The 21092-nt window shown below is 37.5% G+C and overlaps 1 protein-coding gene across 2 annotated transcripts in view; it reads right to left on the bottom strand.

Annotated features, from left to right (window-relative positions):
• Positions 1–1914: 1914 nt before the first annotated feature.
• The window catches only part of supt3h (SPT3 homolog, SAGA and STAGA complex component), an 86335-nt gene continuing 67157 nt past the window's right edge, over positions 1915–21092 (bottom strand). For both annotated transcript variants that reach the window (XM_083545513.1, XM_083545512.1), the window contains exons 8-12: positions 19657–19769; positions 18999–19109; positions 17495–17650; positions 14577–14687; positions 1915–2388 (exon numbers count right to left, since the gene is read on the bottom strand). In XM_083545513.1, the coding sequence (XP_083401639.1) occupies positions 2347–2388; positions 14577–14687; positions 17495–17650; positions 18999–19109; positions 19657–19769 (533 nt within the window). In that variant the 3' untranslated portion in view covers positions 1915–2346. The remainder of the gene's footprint in view (positions 2389–14576; positions 14688–17494; positions 17651–18998; positions 19110–19656; positions 19770–21092) is intronic.

The following is a 21092-nucleotide window of genomic DNA, read 5'->3' as shown; positions in this document are numbered from 1 at the left end:
ATAAAAAACATGAAAAAAGAGCCTCTAATCACAGTATAAAAAACATAGCAAAAATCACATGTATATATATATATATATATATATATATATATATATATATATATATATATATATATATATATATATATATATAAAACACAGCAAACAAGAAGAAAAAGAAAAGAAAAGAAAAAGAAAAAAAAAGTCCCCTGCATGAAAAAACTTGTGAAACATAACATGTAAGAAACTTAATGTTTAAAGTTCATGTGCTTGTTCTGTAAGGGACATAAGTCCCATGGTGAGCTGGAAGGAAGATCAGGGCAGAGCATTACTTTCACAGATAACTGAGCAGATTCTCTTTCCTGCCAGCGGTAGTGTGCTATAACTCATGGCCGCGATGACCTGTTAAGGCCTGTGTGCTGGCTATGAAAGCACATAGACTGTGACACAGCAGGATTGTCTTGAGATGGGCTCAAAAACCATGTGTTGAGCGTGACAGAGATCAAGCCAAACCTCACGTGCACTGAGCCACAAGAACCATAGCAGGACAGGTCACCGTGTCTGTCTGTCTGCCATACAAACAGGTTTAGTTTTTCATGCCAAGATTGTAGAAACATTAAGTATGTAAAAAGAAAAAAAAAGATAATTGCAACTCTGAAATAAAAAGGTGAGCTTAAGCACTCGTAAAACTTACTTAAGTTCCCTTGAGGGAAAGCAGGATTCTGCCTAGTCATGCGTGATCAACGTTGTAGAAGCAGATAAACTGAAATATCAGAGAATACAGAAGAGCCCTTTACAGCACACAGACAGAAAGACGAGGACAGGCATGGCACATATCTCAGGTTTGGGGCTATAGACTCATATTTATTGGACAATCCAGTTCAGTGCTCTGTAGCAGCAGAAGTTCATCCTTATGCTATGAACAGTTCAAGGATTTGTCACTTCTCTACAGGGTGCGCTGAGCATGACAGCTCCAATCCCCCAGAGGGCATCGTAATCAAACCTTAGAACACAGCTTGAGATTGAATTCCGCTTCCACATCCGCAACAGGCACACACACACACACACACACACACTCCGAACTTTGCTGTAAGACAGTGAGCGTGCACAATGACTTCATCAGGAAGAAAAAAAAAAAAAAATAAATAAATTGTAAGACACAAAAGATGTTTGTTTGCAAATAAACAATAATTAAATAAAAGTTTACAATATATATTCATAGCAAATTAATTAATTACATATTAGAATAACTTGGACTCTAATTAAATAGTATTAAATTTTTTAAAAATTTTATATCAAAAACATATCCATCCATTTTTGGGATTTTATTTCCCAATTCACACATTTCAAGCTTTCATATATATATATATATATTTTTTTGTCATTTCTTTCTGTCTTTCTGTAAAATTATTTAAATACACCTGAATTTTTCCAGCAATACGTGGTTATTTCCTAAACCCTTAGCACACAGTTGGAAGCACACAATTGTACAGGATGTCCTTGGATGCGGTAGCATTCAAATTACCCTTCACTTGAACTAGAAGTCGCAAACCGGTTGCATGAAATGAGATGAAGTGGAAGATTTTGAGTTACCTGCTATAGAGCTCTGACCTCAACCCTACTGAACACCTTTGGGAAGAGTTGAAATGGGCTGCACCCAGGCCTCCTCACCCTACATCAGTATCTGACTTTACAAAGGGCCTTGTGGGCGAATGAGCACAAATCTTAAAAAAACACACCCTGGTTGAGTCCAGTGTGGGTCCAGAGGAGTGGATGTTATTATAACAGGAAATATGGAATGATTGGTTATGAAAAAAGCACCAACAAATCTTATGGTCAGGTGTCTATAAACTTTTGTCTATGTAGTGTATAAATTGTTGCTTTTGCATCGTTGGACTGAGATCTGCACATTAACACACACTTTAAACACCGACAGAAAAGGCAGGCATCATTTATTTTATTGAAATTGACCGGGTTATAAATGATATTACTTCAAGATAAAAGACGAACACAACCTAAGTAGAAAAACAAGATCATGATGCAAACTTAATTAATGTCTTATAAAATACAAAATAAATGACTTCAAGTGTAAAGAAAATCATAAAATAATTAGGCATACATGGGAGAATATGTGAATAATGAAGGGAGTGAGGAATATGGTGGATGTAAACAGGAACCAGTTAAACGCTCTGCTGTGAGTTTTCCAACGAAAAAGAGCACCTCTAGGGTGTAGTGTTATAGAGTAGAATATATAGTGCCGCTCTCAGCCCTAAGCTTCAGCAGTGGGTGGACAGAAGAGGTGAGAAGCTCTGCAACACACATGGCACTCGTCTCTTCTGCATCCCTCCATTACACCATCGCTCCCCTTCAGCAGGCCAGGAAAGTCATGCCGCTCGGGCAGTAGGCACTCTGGCAGAGAGAGAGAGAGCGAGAGAGAGAGAGAGAGAGAGATCTGTTATGAATTAGCACTCGAGCTCCACAGAGGCAAGAGGCAGGCTCTTGTTTTCCGGTTTTGTAGACAACACTGGCTAGAACGAAAGGCTTTTCCCTTCTTTTATGTTTAATCAGAGTATTTCTGGTTGTGTGGGTTATAAGACACCATTCACGTCTCCTGGCAATTGAGTTAAGAAAAGTGTGGTTAACAAGTGGTTCATGAATCTGTTTAGGGAAATTCACAGACTTTGATAAATTAGACTCCAAATTTCAGTGAAGTGGAAGTGCTTTACAACATGTGCAGCTCTAATAGATGCAAACACAAAAAAAGCTGTTCAATATGACAATGCACTTCATTGAATACCTAAAACAGAACTACTGAATGAAAAAATTAAATCCCCCCAAAAAAAAAAAAAAAAAAAAAAAAAAGGATTATACAGCAAACCAGACCATAATATTAGACTAAACTCAATGCATTTCAATGCGTGGAATTTTGCTGTGATCATATGATAAAAAAACAAAACAAAACAAAACAAATAATTTATTTCAAAATAAATAAATATATAAATAAAGTTAAAAATAATCAAAAAAAAATTTCAAAATTACAAAATCACAAATAATTCCAATTTCAATAGCTATAATGAAGCAAAAGAAACAGAAAACCAAACTTTAATGAGAAACAAATAAAAAAAATAATAAAAAGTTGCTTTTTATTTATGTGGCATGTTTGTCTTTATTTCAATTCACTGCCAGTTTGGTCTTTAAGAACATCTCCTAATACAAAATGCAGGCTGAAACAACATGAACTGGCTGGTACACTGGAAAAGTAGTCTGGGAAAAAAAAATCAAGTGACGATGCTTAATACAGAGTTTGAGGAAGAGTGTAGATATAATAGTGAATATCTTCCACTTTTAAAAGACAGATTTCTGTACCGCAGTCCTCGATGGTTGCTTGTTGATTTGCTTGGGACTTCTGTTTAATAGTGCTCTTATCTGTGAGCAAAATTACAGGATTAGCACTTTGCAACTCCAACCAGCAAAAATGAAGCTTGCATCTGAGCCTAGTGCTCATACAGAAATGTCACAAGTACACAGCCATCAGGGCTGATAAAACACAGCACAAACACCTTTCACGAAATTACTTGGAATCCTGTTTAGGGATCAATAAATGCAGCTGGTGCATGGTGTTCTATTTACTGAGTAACAAATATAACAAAAATAATAATTGTATTGTGCTTGAGTGAATAATTGTGTCAACGCTGACTCAAGAAGTGTTATTTTGTTTAGTGTTTTTTACTCGTGGCTCTCTGTTCGAGGTCTGGGAACTCCCAAGGTTTGTTGAAGCAGAGCCAAGAGTTGTGATTTTAATGCATTTTGTCACAAATCACAACTCTATTATTGGAGATATTCTATTGATTGAGTTTATATTATGTCTGTTTAACTGGTCAATAGAAAAAGTTTAATACAAACCTCTTGCTAATTACAATTTTAATACAATGTGTTCTGTGAGTGGAAATGGAACAAAAAAAAAAAAAAAACTCTGACAGTCCACATAGTATACAGTGGGGTCCAAAAGTCTGACGGCAGACTGAAAATCTGGGATTTTGTTCCCATCTTCCCTCAACTGTTCTGTAAACTCAGATTTCCCTCATCTCTAATCTCTTCTATTGTAGTGTGTGTTCAGATGCTACGATAGTTTTCATGAGTGAAACATTTTGTGCAAAACTTAAGGAGTTCAACAGGGGACATCCCAAATACTAAGAAACAATGAAATTATTACTGAAGTAGATATTTCAATGATTCTACGCCATTTATAAAAATGTTTATTTTGCAGACAATATTATACTAAATTAGCAACAAGTGCTTTTTAATGAAAGACTTACGGTGCCCTTTAATGCAACACTAAAATGCATGTTTAACTTAACTGTGCTTCTGAGAGCAACAGAAATATCAATTTATAATGTCTTCTTTTTTTTTTTTATAACAAGTAATTGAATTATATTTCAAGGACGAGTTCCTTCCTGCATGGAATTTATTTTAAATCCGACTGTCTCACATAATACTCCTCCTTGCCATCTGTACTTCCAATCCTCCCTCAACTAATTATTTATACTGTGCAAAAAAACATGGAAATGGTTGCAAGGCTCCACTTTCCTCACAGTGTGCAAAAACTCACTGCTCTACAAAGAAAGTAAAAACTAAAAGTAATTTTCCCAAGAGTAAAAGAGGGAAATACAGCAGGAAAAAAAGGGAAGAGGTAGAATCAGACCAGTCACTCTGCTATGCTCTGCTCACTTTTCTTTGGTTTGTAATATACATACAGTCAAAAATAAAATAAAATAAACAGCTATCTTTCATGTTCTACTCTTTCTCTAAATTGCATTAATAGCACCATCAAAAGTATAGATGTTACACATAGTTTATCAAAATGAGGTCTCGCTTGATGATAAATACTACTTTCATACTTTAAAGTCGCTCTGCAAACTGTGTTTGGCAAAGCCTCCGCCTGGTCATTCATAAATCTAAATTTTGCAGTTAAATAGTGCTAAGTAAGGTCTTCTCTCTCCCCCTTATGGAAACACTCCGTGGAGGTCCTCATATCCAGGCCAGCCAACCCCCCCCCCCACACACACACACACACACACACACACGTTCCACTCATCCAGGCTCCTGGCCTTGGCAGTGGGTGGCAGGCCGCTGCCGCCGTCCACAGCTATGCCGGGGCAAATCGTGTTGACAGTGTCCAAGAAAAACCAGTGGGGTGGGAGGTGGGAGGAAAAAGCTATGTGCAAGAAGGGGCAGTGGGAGACCGCATGTGTGCAGAGAGCGGCCATAGAGCAGGCACTCTGATGAAATACCGCCTGCTGACAGAACAAGAAGGAAGAGACATTGTGTTGAACGGGAGCCATGCATTTCAGTAGCTCAGAAACTGCCCTCGGCTCATTTTATTGTCCATGCACATTATGAGCTCTGCTGAAATCACTAGCTTACAGATCAGAAATCTGGGAATGAATGGAGGTGCGAGGTCTGGAAGACGTTACTCGGAACGCACACTGTACCTTGTGCTTGTTGAGAGAATGGCCACCACATGCATGTCTGCAACATGTGGTGCATTAGTTTCGATTTGTATGTTCCAAATGAATACGTTTGTTTGAGAACACGCATGAAGAAAAATTTACACATGCTAAACTAAATATAGAAATGTTCAGAGAATTTCATTACATAATGATTTTCTACAGGGATAAACATGTTCATGTCCTCTATATCCAAACCCTTAAAACTTCTCAGACATATTCTGATGTCTTTATATGAACACTTTTATATATTAGTTAGCTCAAACTTTGCATCCCAGCTCGAATGCAATAGATAATTCAGCGTGTTTAGTGTCCAAATAAAGTCACCAGAGTCTGAAAATCCAATTATGTCTGCAAATAACAGTAATAAAGCCATGAGTCAAATGGCCGGTTTAATTCAGAGGCGCCTTCCACAGTCCTGCCCAATTGGATCTTACTAACTCGCAAGTCTTGGGAACAAGACAATGTTCATCTAGATAAAGTTTGGTGTGAAATAAAATGAACCATTTTCTATAGAAAATTACTGCCTTTTTCATTCTGTATCCTTTCCCCTTCACTTATTTATTTAGAATGTTTTTTAGTTTTTTTTTTTTTACCACAGAGAGAATTTTATTGATATTTGGCCTGTTGATTGCTTAAACATCGATACAATGTAGATGTAATATAAAACACTATATGTAATATAAAACAATGTACATGTAATATAAAACAATAAAGGTATAATTTATAATGTATGATTCAAAATAAAAAAATACAAATTAATACATTTTTATCTAATTTTAAATATCATGTACAAACATGTGTTCTCTTCAGCTTTATCTGCACTTGTCAATTTGCACAATTGCTACTATTTGCGCTTCTGGTAGATGCTAAAGTGCATTTCGTTGCCGTGTACTAATATTCATTCATTCATTCATTCATTCATTGTCAGTTATTCATTCATTCATTCATTCATTCATTCATTCATTCATTCATTCATTCATCCATTCATTCAGTCATTCATTCAATCATCCATCCATCCATTCTAGCTTTTACTATTTTAAACCCTAATAACAGGTAGTTCTTGTGTTTATTGCCCTCTTATTATAAATTGCGTGTTGTATTCCTTAACTGTATTTCTTGTCACTTTAAAAAAAAGTCTGCCAAATGAATAAATGTAAATCTCCATCAGCTGCTTACTGTCAGTTTGCTTGTTTTAAAAAAAAACAATAATAAGTTCTTAGAAAAGCTTATAGAGACCTGCACGGCTCTACCCTAATGTTCATGCTGTAGTATGCTACTATGCCTGGTTTAGGACTTATTATAAAATTTATTGACAGACTGATAAAAAAAACAATGCTCAGTATGTTCAACGGCTCCAGAGCAAGAGATTCTCAGTAAAGAAATCGTAAAAAAAAAAAAGAAAAGAAAAAAGAATGAATCAGCAGTCAGAGGAAGGTTCTTAGTTAAATAGTCATTGTATTCCTGTACATAACAGAAAACAGAAGTTGATGAAAGGAGGTACAGATCAGAACTGAAGTCACAGCTTTCTTGATGTGTGGGAATAAAAAAAGAAAAAAAAAAAAAGAGTGGAGTTAAAAGAGCGTTTCTTTCTGCTGCTCTCTGGGGCTTGTTTGCATGTGGAATGAGACTGTTTGCACACTTCTCTTCCAGTCCACACTATTGCACCAGTGCCAGGACCGAGAAAGAAAAATGGAGATGGATGACCTTGGTAAGCGGGACTTTATCTTTGATCAGATGTGCCGTGTCCTCTCGCTGGCTCCTGAGACCGGGCCAGTCATCTGAATGTGAGAGACAAGCGGCCTCTTAGGCACGGAGAGATGACGCTCGAATTATCAGCCTCAAACCGGCGGCAAAATCACACATGCAAGACATTAGTGTGAATATCACTCTGTCGTCCTCCTCTCTTGATGCACAATAAAACTGAGGCCCATCACATGCTGTTTATCTCGTGTCATAAACAATTTGCCATGTATAGTCTTTGTTGAGACTGCCTGTGTGCGCCGAGTGTGCCGTGCTCCAAATCATCGCCGTTTCACTGTACCCACGAAGAGACAACCCAAAGTCTGAGGACAAAAATCCCTTGTTTGCGGGAATAAACAAAGCAAAGCCCCAACGTGTTCCAGAAAAGGAAACAGTACACATATTTCAAGTCGAGTGCCAGCTATAGTTTAGCTTTTGTCTTTGTATTTATGTGAAGCGTGGAGGCCGGGACACAGGTCAGAAACAAGTCTCAAGCCTTTAGCACAAAACAAGACTATAAATTCTTGCTCTGGACACGGGACAAAAAAAAAGATTGAAAGCCTGGAAAAGTACAACTAAGAACCTGGAAGCCAAAATAAAGATAAGATAGGGTTAAATAGCATGAACGCGCATGTCTCTTTGCAATAATGAGCCGCCACAGGAAACGGCACTCCTGCTCCTGCATATTCATGAGTGGCATAGCACAGATGTGGGGATGTGTGTGTGTTTGAAATCTTTGTGTGTGAGAGACTGTATATGTACTGGCGCCTTGCAATTACCAAAAGGACTATGGGAAGGGCAAAACATAAGAGAGTAACAGAGACAGAGAGAGAGAGCGGTCGAGAGACACTGAGATTCTATACAAGTATGTGAACAGGACTACACGACTCTCTGACTGCCACATCTGTCTGAACAGAACAATGAGTTTCAGACTCTTCTCTTTTTAGACGTCTTCAGCTAGAAAAGAGGATATAATGGAGAAAATGTGGATAAGAGGGCATAGGTTCAAGTGTGACTGAGTTCAGCTGCTTTGGATCATCTTCTCTGTATCATTGTCTTCAATCTTCAATCTGGGCCAATTTACTGAGCTGTACTGGTATACCCAAATATGACAGGCAGAAAGTTTTCACACCCACAGAACAGGCAGTAAAAGCACTCTGTGGTTTTCAAAGGGCTGTCAAATAAAAAGCAGGGTTTCTCCCTGGTCAATTCCAAATCATGCGTGATCTGGAAAAGATGTCAAATTCTATCCGGGGCATCCCAATCATGCCGTGGCTGCTAAAAGAATATAGATGAAATACAGTCATAAACTGCATACATACGAGGGGGCAATTTATTTACTACGCCGATTATTTTTGAAGGTGCATAGGTCGTTGTAAATTGTCATCTTATTGTGCACACTCAGCCAAACATTATAAGTGTAAACTCTACGAGCCTGACCTGGAAACGAAAATGTAAACACAGGATGATTTACAGTAAAGAAGCACTGCTGAGATTTCTGGGCAAAGGATTAGAGCGGTTATAGTGCAGCGGAGCCTTGTGTTTTGGGGAGGTAAAACCCAGCCAGTGCATCTCCAGAAGCCCAGGCTTAATGGCTCGTACTGTACACCACCTCACTGTGAAGTGGGATTCTGGGGTCAGCATGTGGGAAAAGAAAAGTAAAAAAAAACAGTGTAAATCAGATGCATCTCGGAAAAGAAACGTTCTTCTAGCAGAGCCTGGAATATGAGACCGTATTCAGAAATAATAGAAGGCAAAAAAATAATAAAAAATAGTTTCATAAATGCAAGAAAAAAAAAACAACAGAAAAGGCTATTTGGAAACAAATGCTTGGCGACATGCTTTGTATGGTATAGGATTTTCATATCAACATTTCAACAAATATAAAAGGAGGGTCTGCCAACACGGGTTTGGGTTTAAAATGAAAAACAGAATATACAAAGCGCTTTCCAATGTCCGTAAACCATCCACTGTTTGAGGCGCCTCTTCTTCTCTATATTCAATAAACTTAGTTAAACAATAAATATTATTTTTTTACCCCATAGGCTCCAGAGTTGTGTTCCGGCCCAGGGAGGTTTGGATATCATTTGGATAATATACAGCCTTCTGGACAGCTACCGAATGTCTTTCCCCCCTTCCAGTTGACTTATTATGTACGGTACGATTCTGCCAGTCTTAGCTGTTCACTTGACATCCAAACGGGCAATTTCATGCTTTAATGACAAGGTATTCAAACCACAGGGAAGAATGGCTCCACTTGTAAATGTGCAATTGTTAGCAGAAGGTTTTGAATGGCCTCTGAGACACCTAGAACAGGAAGCAACGTCTAGTGCCAGCTCTAAGGATGGAACGGGAAATTCAGAGACATAAAACTGGTTCAATGGGGCATTTAGTGGAGCGTTTGTGAGGCACTGAGAAGGGCACGGCCCTATTGAAGCCCTTGGTTCTGTGCATGCCAGCAGCACAGCACGAGATGTCTGTCCTCACAGTGAGATACGGAGACGATGGGGCAATAAACAAGAGCTGAGACGCATCACTTCGACGTCTGCTGTCTTTGGCACAAATCTCTCCGTACAGTGAGACTCGAGCAAACCACAAGTAAGGTACAGAATCCTGCAGCCACGGCAACTTCTAAATAACTTCTAACAAAGGTTAAACGTCTGTGTGAAGGCTGACAATGAAGACTTTTCTGTGCAGAGTCATGCCCTTGGCCATGTGTGAAAATGTATCTGTTGTAATAACATAATCTGCTTCAGTTTTGCTTTTTACTCTTTTTTTTTCCCTTTCAATAGTCTTGAGGTATTTGTTGCTGTTACAGTTGGAGCTGGTTTGAGGTTACAGGGCAAAAACAATCAAACAAAAACCCCTAAACAACTGCTTTCCAACAGTAACTTACTTTACTAAAATAAAGTTTATTACTGAACAGGTGTGATATAATTTGGCATTGAATATTAACCAAGTATAGAGCTTTAAACCAACTTTGGTTTCTTGGGAAGAATGGAAAGCTATTAAGAAAGCTCAAGAGATGCAAAATTACCACAGAATAATAAACAAACCTGGGTGATGAAAGCAAACGCTCAAACAAAGTATGATGTTTCCATTTCTACTGATTGGGGAAGCTGGCTGCTCTGTGTATGCATGCGTACACTAGGGGGAGAATCGAATGAGCTTTGAATTTTCCTTTTATATTAGAGCCTTAATTCAATTTCAAAGTTAATTATCTCTGAATGAGTGCTGTAATAAGAGGCAGATAAAATCTTTAAATCATATTGACACACAAATACAGCTTATTATTGTTTCGTTTTTAGCTCTATGGAATCTAAAACTATTACCAGATTTTTAATGAGCCCCATAATAAAGCGATAGTTTAAAATCACACACGCTTTTAGAGTTAACACTTAAATTCACCTGGTTAGCCTACAATTCCTAATGATGAACAAAATCAAGAGTTTCAGCACAGACTCCCAAACAAGAACTTCATTTTATCTTCAAAATTTAAACACTAGACATGTGGTAAAAGGCCAGAGTGAAATTTACTTATTGGGACAATTAATCATGGTCTTAAACTGGCTCCAGTTGCAATAAAACCAAACCAATTACAAGACAACTCAGCCTCCACTCCAAGCCCAAGACACACACACACACACACACACACACACACACACACACACACACACACACACACACACACACACACACACACACACACACACACACACACACACACACACACACACACACACACACACACACACACACCCCTAATTATTTCTGTGCCATTGCTGGTGACGGACTATGCGCAACTCATCAAAGGCAAAAACCCCAATGCCACTATAAGAACATCTGGAAACCTTCACTCATCATCATAGGTTGGAAAACCTGTTTTATATATTAAACAATATAGGGGGATACTAATGCGCTTTATAGTTTCCTTTTTTTTTCTTTTTTTTTAAACATGCAACCTCAGATTTATAGTAAAGCAATCACTGAAACACTGACTACAGCTTCCTTAATTTGATCAAGCCTGAAACTTTAATATTTAACAGATCATTTATATCCAAGAAAGGTCAGCAGACTTCATACTCCATCATACTTAAGTAAATCCTGGGACTTGAACTTCCTGGGGGAAGAAAAATAAAAATAAATAAATAAATGATTAAATAAATATATAAATAAATATAAGCGAGTGACATCATGAGTTAAGAGAAACTTCATTGCTGCTGTCAACAAGAAATGACCCAGTATGCATGCTTCCCTTCTGGTGAACACAATGAAGACAAACAGCTGCTTTACTGGAAATAAGAAGTTCATTCAGATGAACTGTGATTCAGCACAATTCAGGAGTATCTGTAAAAAATATTATTACAAAGCAATTTTACTAAAATCTAAATGTAGATTTAGATCCCCAATGAGGAAGCCAGGGGTAAGAGTGGCACAGAATGTTTAAAAAAATAAAAAAAAGAAAAAGAAAAAAAGATTAAAATGAAAAGAAAGTGTATGTCCAGCCTGGTTCATTGTAACCACAAATAATTTTTTATAAAGTAAATGGACCTGATCTAAAGACTACAAATAAAAGGACAACACATGGTGAATCTAAACTCATGGATTAGCTACCGTATTTTTCGGACTATAATACTTTTTTCCCATGTTTTGATCCCCGCGGCTTAAACAACGAAGCGGCTAATTTATGGATTTTTCCTGGGTTTTTCCCGGTTTCACAAACTTCAAGCCAAAAAACTGAGCCCCATAACATTAGACCAATTAAATTTTCGAACGGAAACACCTGTGTTCTGAGCTGCAGGGCATCGGGAGAAAAACTTCCACCGGTGGCGCACGACGATGACGAAAAATAAACTCCCCAGAGAAATACAGTGATACGAGTTGAATTCGTTCCGTAGACGAGCTCGTATCTTAATTTGCTCGCACATCAAATCAGTTTTCTATATTGAAAATACTTAAAATGGCATTAATCCGTTCCAACCCTCAAAAAAAGACACCCTGTTTTTATGTTTTATGTTATTAAATTGGAAAATACATTTCTAAATAACAAATCTTGTATAAAAACATAATAGAAAGAGTATGTAAAGATATAATAAGGTTTTATTCAGTGTATTTTCCCTGGAGATGAGATGACTTGAGCTAATGAAAACGCCAGTGGTGTGTGTGTGTGTGGAGGGGGGGTAGAGGCGATAAGCAGAGGCGGAGGGAAAACTCGTTTTTTACTATCACTCCTGTACACTACGTATCCCTAAACTTAAAAAAAAAATATTTTGTTTGCTTATCTGAATTTTCGTCACAATCTTCGCTTTCTGGCTTTGCTTCACATCTAGCAGCGGCGTCTCGAGCTCGTACCTCAATTTTTTGCTCGGGTAACAAAGCAGAAAAATCGTACCTCGGAAAACTCGTACATTAATGCACTCGTAGGTCAAGGTACCACTGTAGTTGTGAAAGGAATGAGGAAGACAGTAAACAATGACTTTCTTGGTCGGTTACTGTTTAGATACAAGCCGTTGTAGCGCGTTGAGTCTGGGTGAAGAGAGAGCTCACTAACTCCAGTTGCAACAGAAATCATATAAGCACAGACAGGTTTCCAAAACTCATGCTTTTTTTTTTTGCAACAGTGTTATGGGTTAGTCAAAGAAACTTAGAAATGAGCATCAGAAAATAAAAAGGACATAATCCTCGGTCTCCACACACGCAGTAATACCGGAAGAATGCAGTGCCAATCTTTTCACAAAATACCGCTATGCTCCTATTAGAAGCGCAACATATTTCACCCGTTACACCCTGTGTAACGTGTCTTTCGTTAAAGCCTGTGTAAAGTACATTAGTGTAGACACCTGCGGCTTATAGACAGGTGAGGCTTATTTATGTTAAAAATAAAAATATTTGTCAAATTCAGTGGGTGCGCTTTATAGTCCGGAAATTACAGTATATAACGAAAATTGGTAGTGGAGGAAACGTTTCTGTCTATGTAAATGCATTCGGTTATCATGTTTATTCTGACATGAACACTTCAGCACATCTCCTGCAATTAAAATTCAGCTGTAGACTTTTATGGGATTTAAATTAAATGCTTTTAAAAACTGCATTAATTACCCAGTATAAACACCGTCTGAGTATTTTGAAAGCAAAAGTCAACTGGCAGAACATTCTAATTATTCTTATTATTAAAAGTATGATTATAGTTATAGTGTCTCTCCAACACACTTTTATTTATACTGATAGTACTATTGACCCGTTGTCTTGTCCATGTCTAGCATCACAGTGTGTATATATATAGATAGAGAAATCAAATACCGTAAGACTTCTAAATATCGTAAATGTACAATGTAATGTAATTCTATAGGACAAATACACATCATCCAGATGAGCATATTCACTAAAGCTAGAGTAGTTTAAAGCAAATCTTTAGGGTATTCAACATGGAGCCATTCATAACAGCAGAATGTGAGTCAGAAGTATCGAAGATTCAAACAGAAGCAGAGCGTCAGGATAAATAAAGCAGGAGAGGAGGGCGAGAGAAACCGCACTGGCAGAAGGGTGATACATAACGAGCATGTCAGTACCCGAAAATGATAGGAAACACAAATTCTACCAAGGATGTACTGTACAGACTTGTGTCCTAATAAGGAGTTTGGATGCTTGGATACTGCAACCAACCAGATTTAGTTTAAATGTGCTTACTATATTCCCTTATTTACTGGAAAAATACATTGGTGTATTTACCAGCCACTCATTACATTTAATCCCAAAGGAGCTCAGATTAAAAATAATAATAATCCAAAAGAAATATGAGCACTACAGTGTTTGGATTATCCCTGCATGCGTCTCTGAGGGCGGCTGGATTTAACTGGCAATGATTTTGTAATCTCAGGTCATTGCTAAACAGCTCATTACCTGTGAATTACACGCTGACCACAATAGTACACACTCCACACTGGCTGTGAGAACTCTCCCAACACCCCAGGAACCATTTCACACGGGCAAACTAGCACTTACGACACCCACACTCCTGCGCACTGTGCAAAATTATAACTCTCCAACAGTGAGCTTTAGAGCGATGTACACAAGCGAACAGAATGAGAAGGCATTTCTTTTTTAACTTTTAAGAAAGGTCATAGTAGGAAAGCAAAATGAAATAACTTGCATATCCGAAATGTATAGAAATGACACTTATTTAATTCAGCAAAATATTATGTGCCTTTTTTTTTTCTCTTTACAAGGAAAATAACACTGACCACAAATTGCGCTCAACAATTCCAATACTTTAGAGTTTGACCACTTTAAAATGGGGCTGTGCTGCGATTATAAATATAACTCTTTTACGGCTCTGTTATTACGTACTGAGAAGGGGGAGAGTGGGCCAATCTTGTGGCTGTAGCGCCTGATGGCCTCTCTGATGTGGCCGGGCTGGATGGCACTGCTCTGAGCCTCCGCGCCACACGCTGCTGCGCTCTGCAACGAAGAGGGAGAAAAAACACATACACACACACACACACACACACACACACACACACTGTATTATTACTAAATCAAAAACACAGTGGGAGACAGGCCGTTTAACACACAAACACAGCCAGAGGAGGCCGTCCAGACACGACACACACACGGAGTACATTTTTGAAGATGGTCTGGATCAGAATTAGATAACAAGCATAGCGCTCGCTCAAGCCTTCACCTCCTCAGCCGTGTAACTGCTATGCGTCAGCTAGTGCTTTATGCACTTACAGCAGAGACGCTTATTTGATATATAGAGAGCTGACAGTAAATGTTAGTTAACTATCTGCTGTAGGAAAGGACCAATAATTGTGCTCAATGCTCTGAATGTGTTTGACTTAAAGCAGAAAGAAACTCAATATATCTTACAAAAGAGAGAAAGAGAGAGAGAGAGAGAGAAAGAATGGGAAAGAGAAAGGAAAAACAGCTTCCCTGTTTTCATTCTTGCAATAAATCAGCTGTGGTTTAAAAAAAAAAAAAAAAAAAAAAAAAAAAAAAAAAAAAAAAAAAAAGACATGGCAGGACATATGAGAAAGTGTAATGCACATTTCCCTGCCAGCGTTTCCACTCTACATGCACACTTTGGGATGCTGATGACTGCATCGTGATGGCCGCTGAAATTTCCTCGTTATTTTACCATACAGTATATCTTTCCTATCCCATCCCTGGATAGCTTAAGCTCATCATTATTTTTTATTTCCAAGTTCCTGGTTTATATGTAGAATCCACAAATGCTAAATATTTATTCATGCATCAATGGCAGGAGCAAGAGTTGCTGGTAGTTACAGGCGAATGGAAAAAGTACCTTCTCTATACATTTACATATGATTCATAACAATTTCACTTTTTGAAATTAAAGCCTGACAATTACATGTACTTACTTGGAAACATGTACACCACTGCTAATTACAGCACCTCACTTGTTTCGCTGTGTCTATGCTAGAACTAAATGTACTGCATAATTTGGTGGGCACAAAACTAGATTATATTATGTATGCTATTATTATTAGGCATTGAGATGTGCAAATCTTACTTCAGTACTGTACTATAACCTCTAAATATGTTTAAGCTTTAAAACTGATTTAATGTTTTATTTACCATAGCTCAGATTTATAATTTTATCATTTATTATTGCACTTCATCATGCACTTCCTATTTAATGAAAGGTCATAATTCATCAAATTAACCAGTGAATTGAAGCCAGAACAAATGTCTTAAGTTTTATTTTTAGGTCAAATCTTACTCAATATTTCTTCCATAAATAGTCATGCCCCAATTTATTTATTCCTCTGTATTTAATTCCTTTTTTAATTCAAAGCAATTATTCAACAGTCAAATATGTTTCCAATATCTAACAATCACATACAAATTTCCCTGTTTCTTGCTGGCTACATTTTTATACTGTGGAACGTCTGTGAAACAAGAGAAAAAAAATTATACCCTCTCTTTTTGTCTATTTCTGTAAAATTATTAATAAGAAAAAAAGGAATAGAACTAATTTAATTCATATTTAAATAATATAAAAAAAAAACCTGTTATATTAAGCGAAAGCCTCAAACTTAAGACTTCCTGTTTCAGGAAAAGTAAAAGCTTTACTACAGACAGTTATGAAGCACTGCCAGTGGATACTCCATTCATAAATTCTAAATAAATGCTTTCTCATAAAAAAAAAAAAAAATTATAAATAAAAAACCTCCACCATATTTAATTACAGTTCTTGTGTATAATTTCAAATAACGATCATTAATAATCATATGCTTAATGTACCAATATCTGCATTAAAACATATTCTAGATTAAAATGAAAATGTCAACTTTAGTATATGATTATAAAATATATATACACTATATGAACAAAAGTTTGTGATCAACTGACCATAAGGGTAGAATGTGCTTTATGAACATCCTATTGCGCATTAAGTCGCTACAGTACAGTTTGCTCCACTCTTTTTTTTTTTTTTTTAGAGTGGGGTTTTGGAGATTTGTGCTCATGACACACACACACACACACACACACACACACACACACACACACACACACACACACACACACACACACACACACACACTAAACTTTTAAAGACGGTCTGGATCAGAATTAGATAATTAGATAATAGCAACATTTCTAATTATAAGCAACATGTGCTACATTTTCATAAGTCAAAATCATCTAAAATGCTCAATATAAACCTGAGAAATATTTCCAAGTGTTTTTGTGCTCCTCCAACATTTCAGACATCACTGTAATCAGCAGTATCTAGCTGTCTGCTACAGTGCAGTAGAATAAACATAGCTTAGTTAAACATAACTTATTTTTTCTTGCAGAAAAATAAGATCCAGATTTTCTTCCTTGATCAATAGTCTTTCAAGTGGGTGGCTGTTTTTCTTTTTTTTTTTTTCCCCTCCAATTCCCCCCCCCCCCGAGATCCATATTTCCCAATAAACGAGAATAATACAAGATAAATAAACCTCTGCAGCCAAATAAACATGTCTATATGCAGACATCTACAAATGATCCGTATTAATGCTTTTCACTCACACACCAAAAAACCAAAACAAAACGAATGCTTTTTTGTCCCTCTCTTTTTCCCATAAAATCATCTTATTGTCCTTTTCGTGTGTAGACTACACAAAATGATAGCGTATGACATTGATAATGAAAGAATGCTTTACTACGAATGGGTAACAGTGACCCTAAAGAAATAAAGTGAGAACTAAAGTGGGAAACAATCTGACAAAACACACCCATGAACCCATGACCCTTACTCTCTTCCTCTTGCGCTGTTTGCTCTTGCTGCTGGAGTCCTGACAGATTGAGCCGTCACCCTGGTTCACGGAGTGAAGTTTGGCCTGATGACCGGAGCTTGGGGTGGAAGGAGGTGTGTTCTCTGGTGAGTCCATCTCTCTTTTGGCAGATGCAGTCTAAAGATAAAACAGCAGAACATCTCACTATGATATTCATTTATACAGGCACTGCCGAGGTAGCATGATGCCATTAACGCCCCAAAACTGATTATATTTCCACAACAGCATGCACACAAAACAAGTTATTGTTGCCACATTAAACAGTTGTTTATTAACCAGTATCAGCCCCCTCCCCCACACTTACTTTTGAAGTAAATAAGACAAAAAAATGCAGCTTAAAAACACAAAGACTTTAGCTTTAGTACTGACACTGGAGACTCCTTCCAGAAATGCACAATAACAATTATATTGCCATTACACTGACAAGATTTATAGTGGAGCTTCCCATCTTGTACACAAAATCAATCTACTTCTTGAATTCAAGCTTATAATGAGATGTTTAAAAAGCTATACTTGAATACCTTCACCCATTATTTATTGGTAAATCTCGTGTTATACAAATGTGGTGATCTTGCTGGTCTTCTCTACTGAGACGACCACAGCTATTGTGCAATTTGGCTTTACTGTGACATTCCTCCACATGGGACACTCAAGGTTTAGGAGGTAAAAAACAACAACAATGGAATCTATAGTAGAATACAACTTGTGTTTCCAGACCAAAAGTGGCCTTGGCTGAGTCCGAATATTAGAAAGAGAGAGCGAGAGAGAACGAGAGAGCGAGAGCGAGAGAAAGAGAGAGAGCGAGAGAGAGAGAGAGAGAGAGAGAGAGAGAGAGAGCGAGAGAGAGAGAGAGAGAGAGAGAGAGAGAGAGAGAGAGAGAGAGAGAGAGAGAGAAAGAGAGAGAGAGACAGAGAGAAAGTGAGTAGAGGTTTTGTGGTTGCAGCGACAAAAAAGCCCCTCCACGGACAAGATCCCACAGTACAAAACCACCTAGCAAAAACTTGGCAGAAACAGCTGGCTGAAGGTCAAGCCCTACTTATAGGACTAGTAATAGTTTCTATTAAGCTAATACAGAATTATTAACTAGCACTACATCTAAATGCATGTAAAGTGCTTTGTTACAGCATTTATTATTAAAACTGGAATTAAAATACAGTTTATGAACTTTCCATTTTCCATTTCCAACAGAACAATCTGCAACCCTTTCACACTCTGAATCTGAGCTTTGTCTTAATTCGAAAGATTGGATCCAATATAAACGTTTAGAGACATTAACAGGACTGGGTCTGTATACACTTGCATACAATAATGACCTTCTAAGTAGTATCATTATTGCATACAGCAGCTCAGGCAAGTTTCTCTCATATTCTTCAGGTCCTCCGGGTGAATGAAGCTGATATCATGTTTACACACAATATCCAGAAAACAACTAGTGTCTAAAACAACTGAATGGTGTGTGGCTCACCTCAGCCCCGTAGCTGTGGTACTGCAGAAAAGTGGCTGATATGGCATGGATGAATGGGTCGCCTGTTTTGGGGGTCATGTCTTGTTTAACCAAAAGGGCAAGATCAACAATCTAGGAGAAATGACAACAATATCATTACGAGTAATGAGGGGAAAAAAACTATTCAGTACAGCACAAGAAATCTTCATACACTGAAAAACATTAGAGGAAATTGGAATATTCTGGGAATGGGAAATGTGGCACTAAAAGGTATACGTTTTTTTCTTTTGTATGTGAATTTTTTTTTTGTTTGTTTTACTGAAGTGAATTTGGATGCCACTACAAAATATTTAATTAATTATAATTACTATTACATATCCTTTTTTTCCCCATTAGAATTGTACCAATGCCACGATTGATCAAAACCATCCACATACTGCTTATCTAAAGCCTCAGGCCTCTGAAATATCAGTACTTGCAAGGCCAATATGACTGTAGCGACTGACAAACAATACGTTATGCAGCCGTAGCTGAGTGGCCTGTGAGTGTATTGTGAATATGCTATAAATGCTTTAAAAATAATAAGCAAAAAAGCCAATTCTAGACACTCTGATTATTTATTTACATTCTTCAGTCTCTTTCTGAATGCACATGGAGAGAAACTGAGTTAGCGGTTTACCTGGGCAACTGTTTCATAGGCAAGATACGACAGGATCTCCATGGAGACCCCATTTGGCTTCAGGTCTAGGCTGCTGCAGTCCAACCATTCACGAAATTTGGAGAGCTTCTTAGCTTAAGCAGAGTCAAAGAAACAAGGCATACATGATTAACAGCATTAAACATGATACTGTATTTTACTGTACTCTATTCAAGCACCAGAGACATACTTAGGTATGAGAAATTTTTTTTTTTATGAACATTGAAAGAGTATATGGATTTAATAATTTATCCAAAGGTATTAAAAAAAAATATAGAAAATTAAAAATTAAAGCTGGTCCTTCTGCAAGAAGAAATATCATCATTAATCATCATCATATAACAACAAAAAAAAGAAAAAAAATAGAGATGCAAATGCAAAATGTTTATTTCTGCGTCTGTGAAAACTAAAACACTGGCTGCTATAAATGAATTTGTCTTATTCACTTTGGCTTGGGGTACACAGTTATCTTCCTGACTGACACAGGAAGATAAAACATACAAGACATTTTTTTTTTTTTTTTAAAGGTCATATGCTTTTCAGGGTTTATGTCTACCCAGCATTTAAGGAGAATGTGCACTAGGGCTATTCTGATTGTGGTTTATGACTCCCGGTGCTCGTGTTTGTTCTTTCACACTTGTCTCGAGGCGAGAACTGCAGGGTTGCACACACCAATGCCAATGGAGAGAGCGGAGTTACTGGTGAAGTCTGAAGCCAGTCAACATGTTATTAGTGCTGGAATGTGGCCTTCACAAACCAGTGGTGGTGTGTTCACATCCCGCAGTCATGCTCTTAAACCTCGGAGCTCTCCAGACACACAGCTCTACACTGACTGCACCCAAATTCTATAGAATTAACACCTTTAAACAATCCTTTTTGTAGCTTAGGGGCATGCTTTATGTCCAGAAGAAACAGGGACACCTGAGATTAAAATGAAAAGAGTTATAGTTTTATAGTATGTAAGTTTTCTTGATAGGCTTTCAGATTATTTGCTGTTACCTTTTTTTTGTTTTCAACATTTTAAGAAGCAAATTTGATAAGAAAATGACAAAGATATGCCTGGTTTTCATTTCTTTATAGTTCAGACATACTTATAAGTGAGAACCTTATTAGAAGATTACACACAGTAAGATGGTATAATCTCCATAAAAAGGTTACAATTCCTCTGTTTACCACATTTGGTGTTTAACATGTAGAACCCAGTAGATCATTATGGCCAAAAAAATGGTACAACAGAAAAGCATCCACCCTGTTGGCCGGAGATTCCAACAATTCCAGACAATGCCACAGCCATCTGTGGCCAGGAGTCAAAGGAGCACATTTGGCCCTGTTGCCTGCGTAGGAGGAATTTTTTTACTTGTGCTCACCTGCCAATCACCTGATACTACCCAATTATGAGTACATGTGTGAGCACATGT

Source organism: Silurus aristotelis (assembly GCF_946808225.1).
Source record: "Silurus aristotelis genome assembly, chromosome: 6".
NCBI classification, from domain to species: Eukaryota; Metazoa; Chordata; class Actinopteri; order Siluriformes; family Siluridae; genus Silurus; species Silurus aristotelis.
This window is presented reverse-complemented; position numbering and strand designations above follow the sequence as displayed.